Here is a 16271-nt window from a genome sequence, read left to right as displayed (position 1 = left end):
TTTAAAATAATCAAGATGGTAAATGTAATGTTACGTGTTTTTTTTACCACAATAAAAAATGTGACCTCTACCTCTTGTTCACAGAGCGGAATTGACCAGGTGGGGCTGCAAAGTGAATGGAGAAAGTGTTGGATAGGAGAAGAGAGATGGAAATAAGTCGGGGTGGCCGTCATATACACGTGCTATTTCTCTATCAACCAAAGTCTCATTTTATATATTCATGATGACTATATGTCCTGTGTTAAAAGAATTCTCTTAATTTAATTGTATTGTATTTACTCCTTTAAGGGTGATTAAGTAAACGATGCATTCTATGAGATATTCTTTCTTTGTGAGAGCTTTCTTATAAATGAAATCACAATCACTTTTCAAATCACATGTCCTGATTTTTTTGGCTAAGGAAATTGGGACACTGATGCTGATAATTTTTTCAGGCTATGCTTGATCCAGATGAGGCTCCCATTTGTCTCTGAGGTATCTTTTCCCTTTCTTCACTCCCCTCCTGACTTGTCTGATTACTGGGTACTTTAAGTGGAGGCAATCCTGAAAGCATAAAAATCCTAGATGTTTGTGTGCCTCTAGTCAGCAGTGCAGCACTCGGTGGGGTACTGACATCAGCAATTATGCTGGCACACTGCAGGAAAACTAGAGGAAAATCTCTTTGCTCCCTGATCTCATTGTATTCCACCTCATTTAAGTAACAGCATATCTCTTACTTTTTTCTGAGCAATTTGGAGGCCAGAGGAGAGACTTTCTCAAGAGAATTAGTTTTCTTTTTAGAAAAAAAGTTATCTGCAGGAGACGCTATCTCCATGACCCATAGTTTTCTGCTCTTAATCCCGGAGCTTCTGTCTACTTGACCCCAGATTTATATCTGACCCCAAAATGGGACACCTCACTTGAGCTCTCTCAACATAGCTTGACTGGGAGCCGGAGAAAATCTTTGGTTAAGGACCAGGGATTGGGGACACTTTCAATCTACCATTTTTCTGGAATTTCCCTCTTTCTGAGCCAAATGATTGTTCCTTTTTTTATGGCCTTCTTTTCTTTTCTTTTTTTCTTTTTTTTTTTTTTTTAAAGCGTATAGAACTAAAATCCCAAAGGGCCATTTCCTGTGTGGGGAAGGTCAGAATCAATGACGGTGGATGGAAAATAAAACAACTTGATCAGGCAATGTTTAAACATTTCACTAAAATATCTGTGTAGAAATTTAAATTTCTATGAAGTGTAATCGATCAATATTTTTTCTTATGTTTTTTGACTGTCGCTTAGCAAATCCATCACCATTCTAAATTTATTTTAAAAGTTTTTTATCTTACTTAAAATATTAAATTTTATGTCATTTGAACTTTATTTTACAACAGGTATTAAGGTAGGCTCCTAATTTATCTGTTAACTTCCAAATGATTCTTAGGATTGCACATTTTCCCCCATTTTAACTAAGTTTCCATATGTACTTGTATATTTGAACTTTATATTCTACTTCATTAAGCCCTATATGTGGATTTTTAAAATAACATTCTATTTCAATTGGTATAGCATCACACTTTGTCTTACTGAGGAAATTCTCATTCTCTGAATTTGAAGGCTTCCCCAAGCCTGAGTTAGCTGCAGTATTGTATTTGGCCTCTAGAGGGAGATGTTACACAAATTGAATTTGATAGCCAAAAACCACCTCATCTTTTTGAAGAAGAGCTTTTGGCTATACATGCTGGGTAAACTCATCCACCTCTCTGTCAGAGTGTCTATGTGGCTGAATCGTTTCCAGAAAAGACATCCAGAAAATAGCTTCCTGTTTCTCCACAGGTCAGACATGAAGCCCACCCTCATCTCAGTGCTTGTGATATTTATACTCAGTAAGTAAAGCCTCTTTTTGTCCTATTTTTCTATGGTCTTCTGATTTAGAATAACTTTAATGAATATTATCCCCAGTCTGTAAGGCTCTTCCTGATCCAGAATTGGTGTTATAGGAGGAACAAGAGCCCAGAGAGTGACTCAGCCCGAGAAGCTCCTCTCTGTCTTTGAAGGGGCCCCAGTGGAGCTGAAGTGCAACTATTCGTATTCTGGGAGTCCTGAACTCTTCTGGTATGTCCAGTACCCCAAACAACGCCTCCAGTTACTCTTGAGACACATCTCTAGAGAGAGCATCAAAGGCTTCACTGCTGACCTTAACAAAGGCGAGACATCTTTCCATCTGAAGAAACCATTTGCTCAAGAGGAAGACTCAGCCATGTATTACTGTGCTCTAAGTGGCACAGTAGCTGGTTTTGCAAGGAAGCAGAACACAAACCCTTTAAATACAGGAAGTATTTCTTTGTAAACTCTCTGTATGGCCACAGCGGGGCATTCTGCCTCCAGAAATTAATATTGAGTTTATCTCCTAGATATTAGATCATCAGTTGTCAGCTATAGATTAACCTCATAATTTAGTCCAAAAAATTCTCATTATTTACCCTGCTTAAATTAATTTTAAAATAGTAAATGTATTTATTTTGTCTAGTAGTACTGGAAACATACTTTTGAAATAAAAGCTATATTGCATGGCATAAAAAGTATTCTTTTCTTTGTTCAGAAGTACTGTCCAGGCTTCCATTGCACAGTCCTACCTCTCCAACTCCTCTGCTGCCCCACATGATCCCCACGTGTGGTTGTCACCACATACCTGAGCACAGTTCCCTAAAGTGCTCTGCTGTTTCGTGGCTTGTGATTGTTCATCTTTCTATATCTATTACCTTTCTTTCCATGAGTTTCATAGACTTCTCTTATCTCAGTTAGGGTCCAGCCAGGAAAAAAGAAACGCAATGAAGTATAATATAAAGATTTATTAAATAACAATAAGTAATTAATTACTAATGGGTAAAAAAAAAAAACTCTAAGGAATATAGGAATGCACATGTAAGCAGAAGTTCCTGTCTCTAGGACTAAGGTAGAATCCCAGGAAAGGAATAGATTGGCATAAGCCTGACCCCTCCTGCCAAGGCTATGATTCAGATCTCATTGGGAGTGTGTAGCTGGAGCCTGCTGGATGGTGGAGAAGTTTCCTGAGGTGCCAGAGAGAAATACTGACAAGCAGAAAAATACCTACCGGGATTACAATACAGTTCATGGGAAGCCCGCAAAGGAGTGCTGATGAACTTGCTTGTGGTGGCTGTGAAACTTGCCAAGAAACCACCTGTCAGGCTTGCTGGAGGGGAGTGCCACTGTTGTCCCACAGGCCAACCAAGCATAGTGGACAAGAAGTGTGGAAAACATACCAGAACCAGGAAGAGAAGCGTCATCCTTCTGCAGGGTCCTTCCAGCCCCCTCTACTGACAAAGCTTAATATCAAATATTTAGAGGGTCCAGATCCAGTCCACAAATAGGGTAATTAGGGTGGATTTGGAGCTGAGAGGTAATACACTGATAACTGTCACACCCTATCCCTCGGGCTACTGATCTTTCATATGCATTCCTTTTTTTCTTTCTTCTTTCTTTTTTTGAGACGGAGTCTCATTCTGTCACCCAAGCTAGAGTGCAGTGGCGCAATATCCACTCACTGCAGTCTCTACCTCCCAGGTTCAAGTGATTCTTCTGCCTCAGCCTCTCGAGTAGCTAGGACTACAGGTGCCTGCCATCATGCCCGGCTAATTTTTGTATTTTTAGTGGAGACGGAGTTTCACCATTTTGGCCAGGCTGGCCTTGAACTCCTGACCTCAGGTGATCCACCCGCTTTGGCCTCCCGAAGTGCTGGGATTACAGGCATGAGCCACTGCACCTGGCCCATGTGCATTCCTATATGCACATTTCAACTTCCAAACAACAGTGAAATGACACTATGTTTCTACCTAACAAGCTAAAGCTGTCCTTGAACAAGTGGAGTTTTCATTATTTCTCCCAAATGAGACGATCCGTAGTCCCAACAATCACTGTATGAATCCCTGACTGTATCGGCCACATCTCAAGTTCAGAGGAAGTTCTACTGAATATGCTGTTATATACAGACTAAATTATAAAGTTAATCTCCAATAATTTACATATAAAATAATTATGATAAGAAAGAGAGAATAAAATGGCAGCATATACAAAGAAACACATATAATGAGCAAAGATAAAATACAGAAAGCTACTACATTCCTTGAGTCCAGACTTGGTCCTGGGCTTCAATTGACATAGACAGCTTCCTTCTCTTGTTACCTATTTTATATTCTTCTGCCCTCAGCCACATCATCAGTGCATTGGAGTTATTTACCTGGTGGAATGACAAAAATCTTCATTCTCAAAGAGTCTGAGTTTTCAATAGTCATGGCTTTTAATTTGTTGCCATAGGTTTCCCTTAACTTTTACTATTGGGTAGGAAAGCACCATTAGACTCCTTAAAAAATCCCCCGGGTTTCAGATGTAGCTCTGTCTATATGTGTTGTATGGCTTCTGGAGCTACTCACCCACTTCCTAACAACTCTGCAATATGTTCTGGTAACCATCACGGTATATTAAAACTGTATCTTATCTCCTCTCCCTATTGAGCTGAATGTTCCAAAGAAGAGCCATTATGTTCTCTCTGGCTTTAACCTAACCTTCTAGCACAGTATGGAGCACACAATGTACACAGTAAAGGAATGTTAAATAAATTCATTTAAACAAGTATAAAAATTAGCAATCCTCTCCTGTGAGCATGTGAGTCAACCTCCGCTAATGTGATTTCACTGGTTTCTTCAGGGAACCGTGTCCAACCAATTAATATAGGCAAACAGTATGTTCATCTCGGCAAACAGATGCCTAATCAGGATAAGAGTTTTCTTAATTGGAAAAATAGCTTGCTTATGAAGACAATAGTTTTATCAATAAAACTCACCTCAAGACCTTCGGCACATCGTTGTACCAATCCTAAACTCGTATGTCATGAACTAGAGAAAATATCTGAGAACCAGAGCTAGACAGTGAGTTCTTGGACATGCACCCAAAAAGTGTAATCTATAAAAGAAAAAAACCATAAATTGGCCTTAAATAAAATTAAAACCTTTGGCATTGTAGAAAGGCCTTGTTAATAGAATAAAAGGCAACCTATAGACAGAGAGAAAATATTTATAAATCACACATCAGACAGAAGTCTTATATCTACAATAAATAAAGAGCACTTAAATCTCAATGTAAAAAAGAAGCAAATAAATAATCCAATTAGAAATAGAATAGATATTTCACCAAAGTAGAAATATGGGTGAAAAATAAACAAATAAAAAGATATTCAATATCATTCTTCACTAGCAAAATGAAAACAAAAATCACAATGAGATATCACTATAAACATATTAGAACAGCTAAAATACAAAACAGTAATAATACTAAATGTTGGTGAGTATGTAGAGAAATGGACACTTTTATACATTGCTGGTGGGATTGTAAAATAGTACAGCCATTCTGGAAAATAATCTGGCAGTTTTTTATAAAACTAAACATGCACTTATCATATGACCACGCCATTGTGCATTGGACATCTATCCCAGTAACATTCACATAAAGGCTTATACAACATTCATAGTAGCTTTATTCATAATTGCCAAAAACTGGAATCAACCTAGATATTTTTCAATGGGTAAATGGTTAAATAAACTATAGTAGTTCATACCATGGAATAATATGAAAAAAAAGGACAAACTATTGATACATGGAACAACCTGTATGGGTCAATTCCCAAAGGTTACGTACAGTTTGATTCCATATATATAACATTCTCAGAATAACAGAACTATAAGAGATGGTTGCTAGGGGACAGAGATGGGGCATGGGAGGGTGTTTGTGCATATAGAAGGTTAGGATGAGATAATTCTATGTTGATGGAACAGTCTGAATCTTGATTATGTTGGTGGTTATATGAGATAAAATCAAGAACCACACACATGTATGCATGCACACACACAGAGAAAAGCAGGAAAATAGTGACAATTGAATAATATCTGTAGTCTAGTTAGTGGGATTTGAACAATGTCAGTTTCCTTGTATTTATATTGCATTTCAATTATATAAGATGTCACCACTGAAAGAGGCTATGTGAAGAGTACATAGGGTTCTATAAACTATTTTGGCAACTTCCCATGGATTTATAACAATTTCAAAACAAATACAGTACTATAGTTTCAAAAATTGCATTCCTTACTATCACCACCAATTTTATCAGTAAAACTACTAAGAATTGAGAAGGTGTGAAGCCGATGGTAGCGGATGCAAATTTTCCAAAATTCTAATTTTCACTTGGAAGCTCAAATATTATCATTGGCGACAACCACTATCAGTTGTTTTCCTCAAAGTGGCAGGCTCACATTTTATCATTTTTAAGAACATATCTTCCAATTACCCAAATCTGCTGTTCTGTCACTCATGCCTTCAAGTAAAAAAAAAAAGTTCTATGAAAAACAGCTAGTTTAGCTCACAACTCAAACAATGCTCCAGTGTCTTTCTCTCTTGAGACACCGCTGTGTTAGTACACCACAGATGAGCTTTGTGCATACATCCTATGTCATCACACAGAATATTAAAGAGGTATACTCTCAAGGGTCAAGATTTAATTTAAACAATTTTGCTTCTACATGTAGGACATTGTTGAATAAAATCTTTTTCTCTTGCCAGTGTGGTGGTAATAATTACGTACAATGACTACTAGAATATTTTGGGTTCATTTATTTTACCTGTGTTAAAATGCCAGCAATTGCATTTGCTCCATCAATGTGAATGTCAACACAGTGAAAGACTCAAGTAACATCAGCACTATTGTAAAAATAGTTTTATTCTATCTCACAGTTTTCCCAAGAGGTCAGCAATATTTCTGGTTACTTTTTGCAGATACAGCTAAATACATACAAATATTAAAAGTACTATATTCTTGACCTCCTCATTGTGAGACATTAGACACATCATTTAATTTCTTAGAACCAGGGCACATCTTTTAACTACTATTCTAAATTTCCTCACAGACTGTTTCAAAATTATCTGGAAGAGGGCAGACAGATTAAATTTCGGTTTGTTAAATAACACTGGTTCTTTGCTCAAAAAGCTTTCATATGTCTTTATTTCACACTGAAAAACATAAAGATTTATTCTGGCAGTAATCTGACCCAGACGCTTCCTCCAGACTTATGTCCTGGAACTCTCCAGTCTACATGCTGCTCCAGCCAGCAATCTCTTCTCTTCATTTCTTTTTTTCGTTTCTCTGTTCTCCTCTCTTCTCCTCTTTCCCATCTCTCCCTCTGTTTTACACACAAAACACCTTAAAATCAATTTTTGAGAACATTTATAAAATACTCTAGAAGATTCTTGCTATTCTTTTTGACTGCTCTGCATCAGGACCCATTTTCTTGTAACAATAATAATTTTTCAGTCACTAATGAATGTCAGGCACTGTGCTAAATGACATTTTATTATCTCATCATTAACCTTCAACAGCTTTGAAAAGGTAGTATTATTATTTACTCATGATCCACGTTCTACAGCCAAGAGAATGTAGGCACAGAAGACAGAAACAGCTACTGAATTGATAGATGTAAACCTGACTTCGATGGCCTGACTACAAAACTTCCTCTCTTCCTGGACCCGCCTGCCTCCTGCCATAGAAACTAAAACTTCTAGGTATTCATTGCTATGGGCTGAATTGTGTTTCCACAAAATGTGTTTGTAGAAGCCCTAACCCCCAGTACCTCAGAACATCACTCTATTTGGAGACAGAACTTTTAGAGGTAAAGTTAAAAGGTGGTCCTGAGGGTAACCACTAATTCAATAAGACTGGCATCCTTAAGAGGAGGTTAGGACAGATAGCACAGGCAAAGGGATGACCATGTGAAGACAAAACAAGGAGGCAACCATCTATGAGTCATGGAGAAAGGCCTCAAAAGAAACTAAACCTGCCAGCACTTTGACCTTGAACTTGTAGTCCCTAAAATCATGAGAAAATAAATGTTTGTTGTTTAAGCCATGCAGTCTGTGATACTTTGTTGTAGGAGCCCTGGTAAACTAATACAGTACACTGATAACCAGCCTACTGGTTAGGCTTGATGTGGGCACATGGCTTGATGTGAGCACATGGCTTGGGCTCCAACAATTAGATGAATTGTTCCCTAACTTTCATTCAGGAGTTACTTATGTAAAAAAACAAAAACAAAAAACAAACAAACAAAAAAGTAAGAGTTTCCTTTTTGAGAGTGGTGGTAATTGCAACAAGATGGACATGAGAGTTTACAGAGCTACAAGGCAGTGGAATTGTAGCTGCATACATTGTCCTGCGTGAACAGTCTTGCATAAACTACGTGCAGTATCTGGAGCTCAGGAGAGGAGCCAGTGGGAAACTCAGAGGAGTGGTTCTCCAGAGTGATTTTCTGTACTGCTGCTGACTTAATATCTTTTGAGTTTAGTTCTCTGACCCTATTGGAGATTCTGAGGCAAATCCAGTATTCATTAATTTATTCCTTTTCTACCTAATGTAGGCAGAGTCCATTTCTGTTGCCCATCAATAAAAACCCTGACTTGTATATAATCTCTTCCAGGGAAAATTTTTTAAAAGGAAGCTCATAGGTACATGATCAGAGGTCATAGTAACTACTGGGAATTTAACAGTGCTTCTCAGAGGTAGTCTGCAAATATTGAGCACCAATTTTCTTTCGTAGTTGAGTTCTTACCTGAATTGACATGTACCTGTTCCTGTTCTAAGTTAGAACTAGAATTCGATAAAGGCAGAGACTGGAATAGCTTTGTAATTTCTTCTGAGTAAGTTCTGAACGCACATCCTGATGGCAGTAAGATGATGTTGTCATCACAAGAGGGCAGTGCCTCCCTGTCCTCAGAATAACTTGGCTTTAAATCAGCCTGTCTGCATTGAAAGGAAAGGAGTGAGCTTGCCTCTGACTGGCTAGGGAGGAACCTGAGACTAGGGGACAGAAGGACTAGAGATTCACCCAGTAAAGAGAGCTCACCTGTGACTGAGGAGCGTGGCTCCATTTCAGGTCTTCTGTGATTTCAATAAGGAAGAAGAATGGAAACTCTCCTGGGAGTGTCTTTGGTGATTCTATGGCTTCAACTGGCCAGTGAGTTGGGGTTTTTGGTGATGGGAACAGCAAGACCAAACTTTAGAGCCCACAGGACTGAGGGGTAAAGTGTTCTGATTACTTTGGAAATGTAATTTGAAAATGCAATGACTGACTCCTGGTCCCGGACCTGTGTTTCTGCCTAGGGGTGAACAGTCAACAAGGAGAAGAGGATCCTCAGGCCTTGACCATCCAGGAGGGTGAAAATGCCACCATGAACTGCAGTTACAAAAGTAGTATAAACAGTTTACAGTGGTATAGACAAGAGTCAGGTAGAGGCCTTGTCCACCTAATTTTAATACGTTCAAATGAAAGAGAGAAACATAGTGGAAGATTAAGGGTCACGCTTGACACTTCCAGGAAAAGCAGTTCCTTGTTGATCACGGCTTCCCGGGCAGCAGACACTGCTTCTTACTTCTGTGCTACGGAGGCACAGTGTTCCCCAGGAACCTGCAGCCTCTATGCAAACCCTGCCAAAGCAGCTTCTTAGAAGCCCTAACAGTGGGTAGAATTGGTGGTTATGTCTTTCAGTGAAGAAGAATCTACAAACAGCTGGCAAAGTAAAAGGGGAACCCTTTCAAATTCATGATTTTTTAAAAAGCATCTTGGACTAGGGGAAAAGGCATGAAATTTGGAACAGGAAATGGAAATGCCAGGCTCAGTTCTGCTAATCCTGGCTACACAGGGACATTGTCAGTGTAGCAGGCTTCAATTTCCTCACTTGAAATAAAGGATTTGGATCAATGAGTCCAAAATATTACTGAATCCCTAATTTTATTAGGGGAAATAAAAACAATCACTGGGCACTTGTGGAAGAGGAGGAAGGCTGCTCAGTTTTCGAAGGTCTCATTTGTCCTATGTGCAGCCCTCCCAAGACATCAGTGGGTCTTTGAGATGCATGATGTGGCTCTTACATTTCTCTAATTCTTGTATAAGAAGCAGTAGATTCATTAGGGATTAGAATTGGAAGAGGTCCTAGGACTCTTTACCAAGCTTTTCATTTTAGAGCTGAGGAGTAAAACCATTGCATAATAAGACAGACAATTATCTGAATCTTTGGAGTGATAGTGACAAATATCTTGATCCGATTTCACCATTTATTAGTTGTATGATTCCCAAGCTTCAATGTCTCTATTAGGTAAAATGGGAGTTTATAAGAAAGTAACAACTTCTCCCCATCCAAAGGAGAGATAGGTGTTCGCCACTACCAGGTCCTAAAATGCTGTGTTTTGAAAGCAGGCATTTTCAGTATCAAATACATAACAATTTTTCAGCCATTTACTCTTGCTCTTACTGAGAAATAAATGCTGACTATAGTTTTCTTGACACAGTTTTGATACTACCGAAAATGTGTTTGTGGAGAAAATTACAGCATTTGTATTTCGGTGTATGCTTTGGTGAGAAAAGTCAGGGAGGGCAGGGAAAGGTTGTATAGGACAGTGGTTCCCACAAGTCAGACCTTGAGCCATTAATATTAGCTGTACCAGAATCACTAGAGCATCTTTGAAGATCTGGACTATTAAGCTCAATTCTCAATCAGCCTCTGATAAAGTGATGAATTTCAATTTTAATGAATATCTTCTATATATGTAAGAGATTGGCTCAGGTTCACATTTAAAAAACCCAAACAATAATGTTTTTAACAAGATTGACGGGTTGTTTTCCACATAAAGGAGCTCTGTAATATTCAGGGCTGGTGCGGTAGCTTCATCATGTTACAAAGGAACCAGGGTCTTTCTAGCTTACTGTTTCTCACTCTTAATGTGTCACTCTTGTTTTTATACTTTCAAGAGACTGATAGAGATCCTTCCACTTTATACACCTTCCAGACTGAAAGAAGGAGAAAGTCAAGTGCACATGTACATGTTGGCTGAGTCAGTCTTTTCCAGAAGCTTCACCCAATGGCTTCTTCTTACTAATTTGCTTGAGTGTTATTCGATGTTCTCACCTCCACCCATCTGCAAGGGAGGCTAGGATATCAGGATTATTATCTAAGTATATTTCTATTCACAGCAAAATTCGGGTTCTATTAGTAAAAAAAAATAGGCGATAATGGACATTTTACAGACAATTAGAAGTTTCTGCCAGACCCTCAGTTTAGGACATATTGGGACTCATAATATTTTTGGTTCATAGTTATTTCTGAATTACCATATCCAATGTATTTCCAAGTTCTATTGAGTGTACCATCTACTAAGTTTTCCAGAAGACATCACAACCTCTATAACCTAATTCACCTCCACACCCAAATTTAAAATTCTCCCTAATCCCTTGCTGCTCTGCCCCCAGCAAGCTTGACAGACCCCATCACTTCTCAGTATAGTGCTTTGTACACAATGAGGGTACCTTTTCAGAGTGCAAATTTGACCATGTCAACCACTTGGGTCCTCACTGGTTCTTAGAGTAGAAAAAAAATTGCTTCATGTGATTTACAAAACCCTCCATAATTTAGACTCTTAGTACCTCTCCAGTATCTTTCCACAATAAGCTCCTAATTTATCTTTTTCTTCAATACTGGTCCTATCTACGTTTCTTGAATGCACTTTTTTCATCTTATATAACCCCCTCAAAGCAATTTTAGGATACATTCTTACTCTTTTTAAAAAATTCTTTTCTCTTCCCTTGAGAGTAGAACCCAGTAAATGCCTACTTATTCTCATACGTCTGTTCAAGAGTCAGTAATAGAAGAAAGCTCAATGTGCTTTCTTAGAATTGTGGACCACTGCCTTTTTAAATGTGCAGTTTCTCCTTTTATTTCTTTATTTAATTAATAATTGTCTCTATTATTACTCTATGTGCTTCTTAAGGGCAGGGACCATTATCTGTGCTGCTCAGCCTTGAATCTGTAACACCAAAGTAACTTAAGCACTAAGATAATCAATTTTCCCTCTTCTTTCTTCCTATTAATTTATTTAATATACTACCTTTATTTTAAGCCTCCTCTAAGAGTTAAAATAATGTTGTAGTAAGAGAACACACAAGAGGTCGGGCACAATGGCTCAAGCCTGTAATCCCAACACTTTGGGAGGCCAAGGAGGGTGGATCACGAGGTCAGGAGATCAAGACCATCCTGGCTAACACGGTGAAACCCCATCTCTACTAAAAATAAAAAAAATTAGCAGGGCGTGGTGGCGGGCGCCTGTAGTCCCAGCTACTCAGGAGGCTGAGGCAGGAGAATGGTCTGAACCCGGGAGGCAGAGCTTGCAGTGAGTCGAGATGGAGCCACTGCACTCCAGCCTGGGCCACAGAGCGAGACTCTGTCTCAAAAAAAAAAAAAAAAAAAAAGAAAGAACACACCAGAAAATAGGGCTGAGTTTTTCAAACTATAGTCCATGGGTATTTGGAATTGTATGAACAAATTGTTGGTGTGTAATGGGGGTCAGAAAACTATGGCCTAGTGTTCAAAACAAGCTGCCACTTATTTTTGTAAAGTTTTATTGCAAAATAGCCATGCCCATCTATTTACACATTGCTTATGATGGCTTCCATGCTATAACAGCAGAGTTTAGTACTTGCAACAGACAGTGTATGATTTCAAATATATACTATTTGTCCTTTTATAAAGAAAAGTTTATCAATCCCTGAGGTATAGAAATTAAAAGAGAATTATTAGATGTGTGTGATTAGGACAATGTAAAATAATAAAGGTATATTTCTAATAATCTAGATGACTAATAGAATAGCCCCCTTGAATTTGATTTTTTTGTCACTTTTACCAAATTAAGGGTAAATGGGATAATAATACTCTACAAATGAAGACATTGCAGCTGTTTAAATGGTGAAAAATTTTTGGAAAATTTTGGTTATGATATAGAACATAGCACACAGCACTACAGATATATCACATAGTACTACGGATAGGGCACACTCCCAAGAACCTGCATCTTTCCATTGAAAGAGGATATACTGCAAACATTTGTTGTTTGTATGCATCAACATGCAATTCAATAGACATAAAAGTAGCAGTAAATAAAAAACGTTTTTTCAGTGGTGAATTCTTGGGTGCTTCATTAAATAATAAAATTGTATAATGGTGACTGACATGAGTATTTCTAAATAGGAAAAGTGAAGAAAAAATCCTAGTAATTACTAATCACAATAACTCAGACAATAGCACTTCGAGCCCCAAATAACTTTAATCAATTCACTTATTCAACTATACACATCCATAGCTTTCTTTTAATAAGTCTACACTAACCCTTTAGTTTCAGTGAAAAATCATTTCTTACACTAATGTTTTAATTTGAATTTTATCGATTTTATATTTTGTTTGCAGTTTTTGTCTGATTTGGTAATTGTATAAAAGCTATGAGCCTAAAAAGTTGACACCCAATTTTATTGTTGGGTATATGAAAGCACCATAATATTAAAAAAATGGTTACTATGAGAGTGGCCCCTTATAAGAAGACCTGCACCTTACTCAATTTTGAAGAACATGGAATGCACTTGCTACCAGGTCCTGGATCTACTCCTAAATGAAGCCAGTCACACCAGGGGCCTAAGACACTAGACACATCTTCCCACAGACTGTCCTTCATCAAAGATAATTTTGCCCACCAGACACAGCCATTCATTCATTTTTTCACCAATTTTTAAGGGTTTTTTTGAGCATTTCCTATGAGCTAAGGTCCTAGGAAAAGGGCTGCTGATAGTAACAGGATTCAACTTCTGATTCAGGAGCACTAAGTGCAGCTTGAGAAACAGGACAGAAATGATTCTAATATGATGTGACAAGGACAGAAAGTATGGTGGAAAAAAAGGAGAGCACTAACTCAGCTCGAGAGATGGCAGAATGTTTTCACATGAAGGTGAGGCAGTGGTTTTCAAAGAATGAACAGGAGTAGTCCAAGTGAAGGGGAGTGGGGAGAAGGAAGGGCATTCTAAGCAGAAGTGCTCACCCCCTGGTTTCGGGGGACCAGTGGGAAATATGTGGAGAAAAAAATCTCACATTTTTTTATATATTCTCAGGATATCCTGAGATGCCTAAAGCTAAATTACCACTTGTGAACACATTAGATGCTGGGACTGGGGAGATTCAAGGGAGTCATATTGCTCTGCGCCTTGAAGAAGGTGACAGGAATCACCCACACAATGAAGTCAGCAGAGTGTTTGATGCTCCTTCCTTGAGTCCCACCCTTCACCTCGGAGACCATTTTCTTTCTATGTCTGCAGGTTAAGCCGCACCCCAGGGTGAAAATGAACATCATTCCGAGACTCAGAGCAGGCTTCAGAGACAGAGAGGAGCCGCAAGAGGGCGCTGCTCCCTTCAGCTTGTGGTTTGACACACATTTCATCTTTCCTTCCTGCGCACATCTCTTTGTTCCAGCCTATGGCCTGATCTTGCAGAGCAGTTTACCCTGCTTAACACGTGAGTCAAGATTTTGTAGAAGATTCCGGCAAAGAATCAACAACATAAAGAAATATACCTCTCGGTTTGGGTATCTCTCAACAAAACCTTCTACTGCTTCTCAGCCAGCCATGCTGTCCGCTTCCTGCTCAGGACTTGTGATCTTGTTGATATTCAGTGAGTAATGTTTACTCAGAACTTCTGAGATGTTCTATTCCTTAGCTTTAGGATGACCTTTAACCCTTTCCAAACTGGAGACCATGCCTCTTCTATTGCCAGTATAATAATATCTTTCCTTTTTTTAGGGAGGACCAATGGAGACTCGGTTACCCAGACAGAAGGCCCAGTTACCCTCCCTGAGCGGGCAGCTCTGACATTAAACTGCACTTATCAGTCCAGCTATTCAACTTTTCTATTCTGGTATGTCCAGTATCTAAACAAAGCTCCTGAGCTCCTCCTGAAAAGTTCAGAAAACCAGGAGACGGACAGCAGAGGTTTTCAGGCCAGTCATGTCAAGAGTGACAGTTCCTTCCACCTGGAGAAGCCCTCAGTGCAGCTGTCGGACTCTGCCGTGTACTACTGCGCTCTGAGAGACACAGTGGGAGGGACTGCAGCGAGAACCCAGCACAAACCTCGGGGGCTGCAGGTGGGGCCTGGGTGTGAGCCGCTTAGGGTGGGAGGTACTATTTTCTGTCTCCAGGGTTCTATGCTGGAGGCTTCCTCCAAGTACTTCCAGCTCTGATTCTTCAGTGCCAAGGAACCGTGGAGATTTTGGATTACACCACACAGAGGAATTGGGGGAGGAACAGTCTAAAGCAGAAACTAAGCTCTGTTTTCTAGAAATGCCTCTGTCCTCAGCCCACCTGTCTCTTCTCCCCAGACGGCATACATTCCTGAGAAGTGACACTAACTTTGCTACGTGACAGTTCAGTTGGTCTATGCTGAAATACTTCATAACCTGTTAATAGAAACTCTAAGGGAAAACAGTTCAGGGACTAATGTATCACCTTGAATCTACTCCCTTGTGTTTACAGTTGAGACCAAGGTTGTCTGTCTTGCTGAGTTTCACTTGCAGAAACTCCATCTCCAGCGACTGCAGTATTTATCCTCTCTTCCCTTCACTTTTCCTTCTCTTGTGGTTGCTTAGAAATTCTGCTACCTGAGTAAGTGCTATGAGGAAAGTGTCCTGATGAGAGGCTTTCCTTGTGCCATCGGCATTGTGGTTTCAGAACAGCCGGGTCAGTAAAGGCTGCCTCCATGGTATGTCTCACCCACACTGTTTACACCCCTCCACACTGATCTTCCTGTTGGCTTGGCAGCTGTTTATTGCAACACTAAATCATGACCTGGATTTTTGACTTGAGGATCTGTGTTATGAGAAATTCTGGATTTGGGACATTACTTTAACTTGGGAACTAACATTATTTTTATCATTGCATTTATGCCCATGATCCTTCTAAAGTGCGTCAAATTTAGCAGCCAAGAAAGACTGTTTATAAAAAAGAGGTGAATGAACATGGACTCTTGTTCACTGGGACCCCAAATGGAGAAAATAATCTCGTATTTCCCTACATCAAAGAACACAAAACAGAAATGTGGGCCCCTCACACATGGGATGTAGCTCACCACGAGAAACTTTTCCTAATATTCTGGAGTTCCGTGAGCCTTTTTTGTCCTTTGTCTATCCTGCATGATTCTGTGAGTTCTACACACAAAAATGCAGGTTTTGCAGGGCCTGATGCTTCTTTGATTTCTGGGGCTCTCTTTAAGAAAAAGAAAATTAAATTATAAATTTAAGTTTCTAGGTTCTGGGATAGAAAGGGGCCCTAAAATCAAAGCCAAATATACTTCATGGTAAATCTGCATTTGAGGTTCCATAG

General features: G+C 39.2%; 1 protein-coding gene across 1 annotated transcript; it reads left to right on the top strand.

Moving 5' to 3' along the window:
* Positions 1-1741: 1741 nt before the first annotated feature.
* Positions 1742-16160, top strand: LOC129490631 (uncharacterized). The gene is made up of 8 exons (XM_055294487.2): positions 1742-1856; positions 1971-2316; positions 3102-3289; positions 4696-4871; positions 8672-8727; positions 8989-9044; positions 9191-9475; positions 16132-16160. Exons 1-8 carry the CDS (start codon positions 1748-1750, stop codon positions 16158-16160), a joined length of 1245 nt encoding a protein of 414 aa, XP_055150462.1. The 5' UTR covers positions 1742-1747.
* Positions 16161-16271: the final 111 nt, after the last annotated feature.

Source organism: Symphalangus syndactylus, chromosome 9, assembly GCF_028878055.3.
Source record: "Symphalangus syndactylus isolate Jambi chromosome 9, NHGRI_mSymSyn1-v2.1_pri, whole genome shotgun sequence".
NCBI classification, from domain to species: Eukaryota; Metazoa; Chordata; class Mammalia; order Primates; family Hylobatidae; genus Symphalangus; species Symphalangus syndactylus.
Note: the sequence above shows the minus strand (reverse complement) of the source record. Positions and strands in the feature narration are given on the sequence as shown.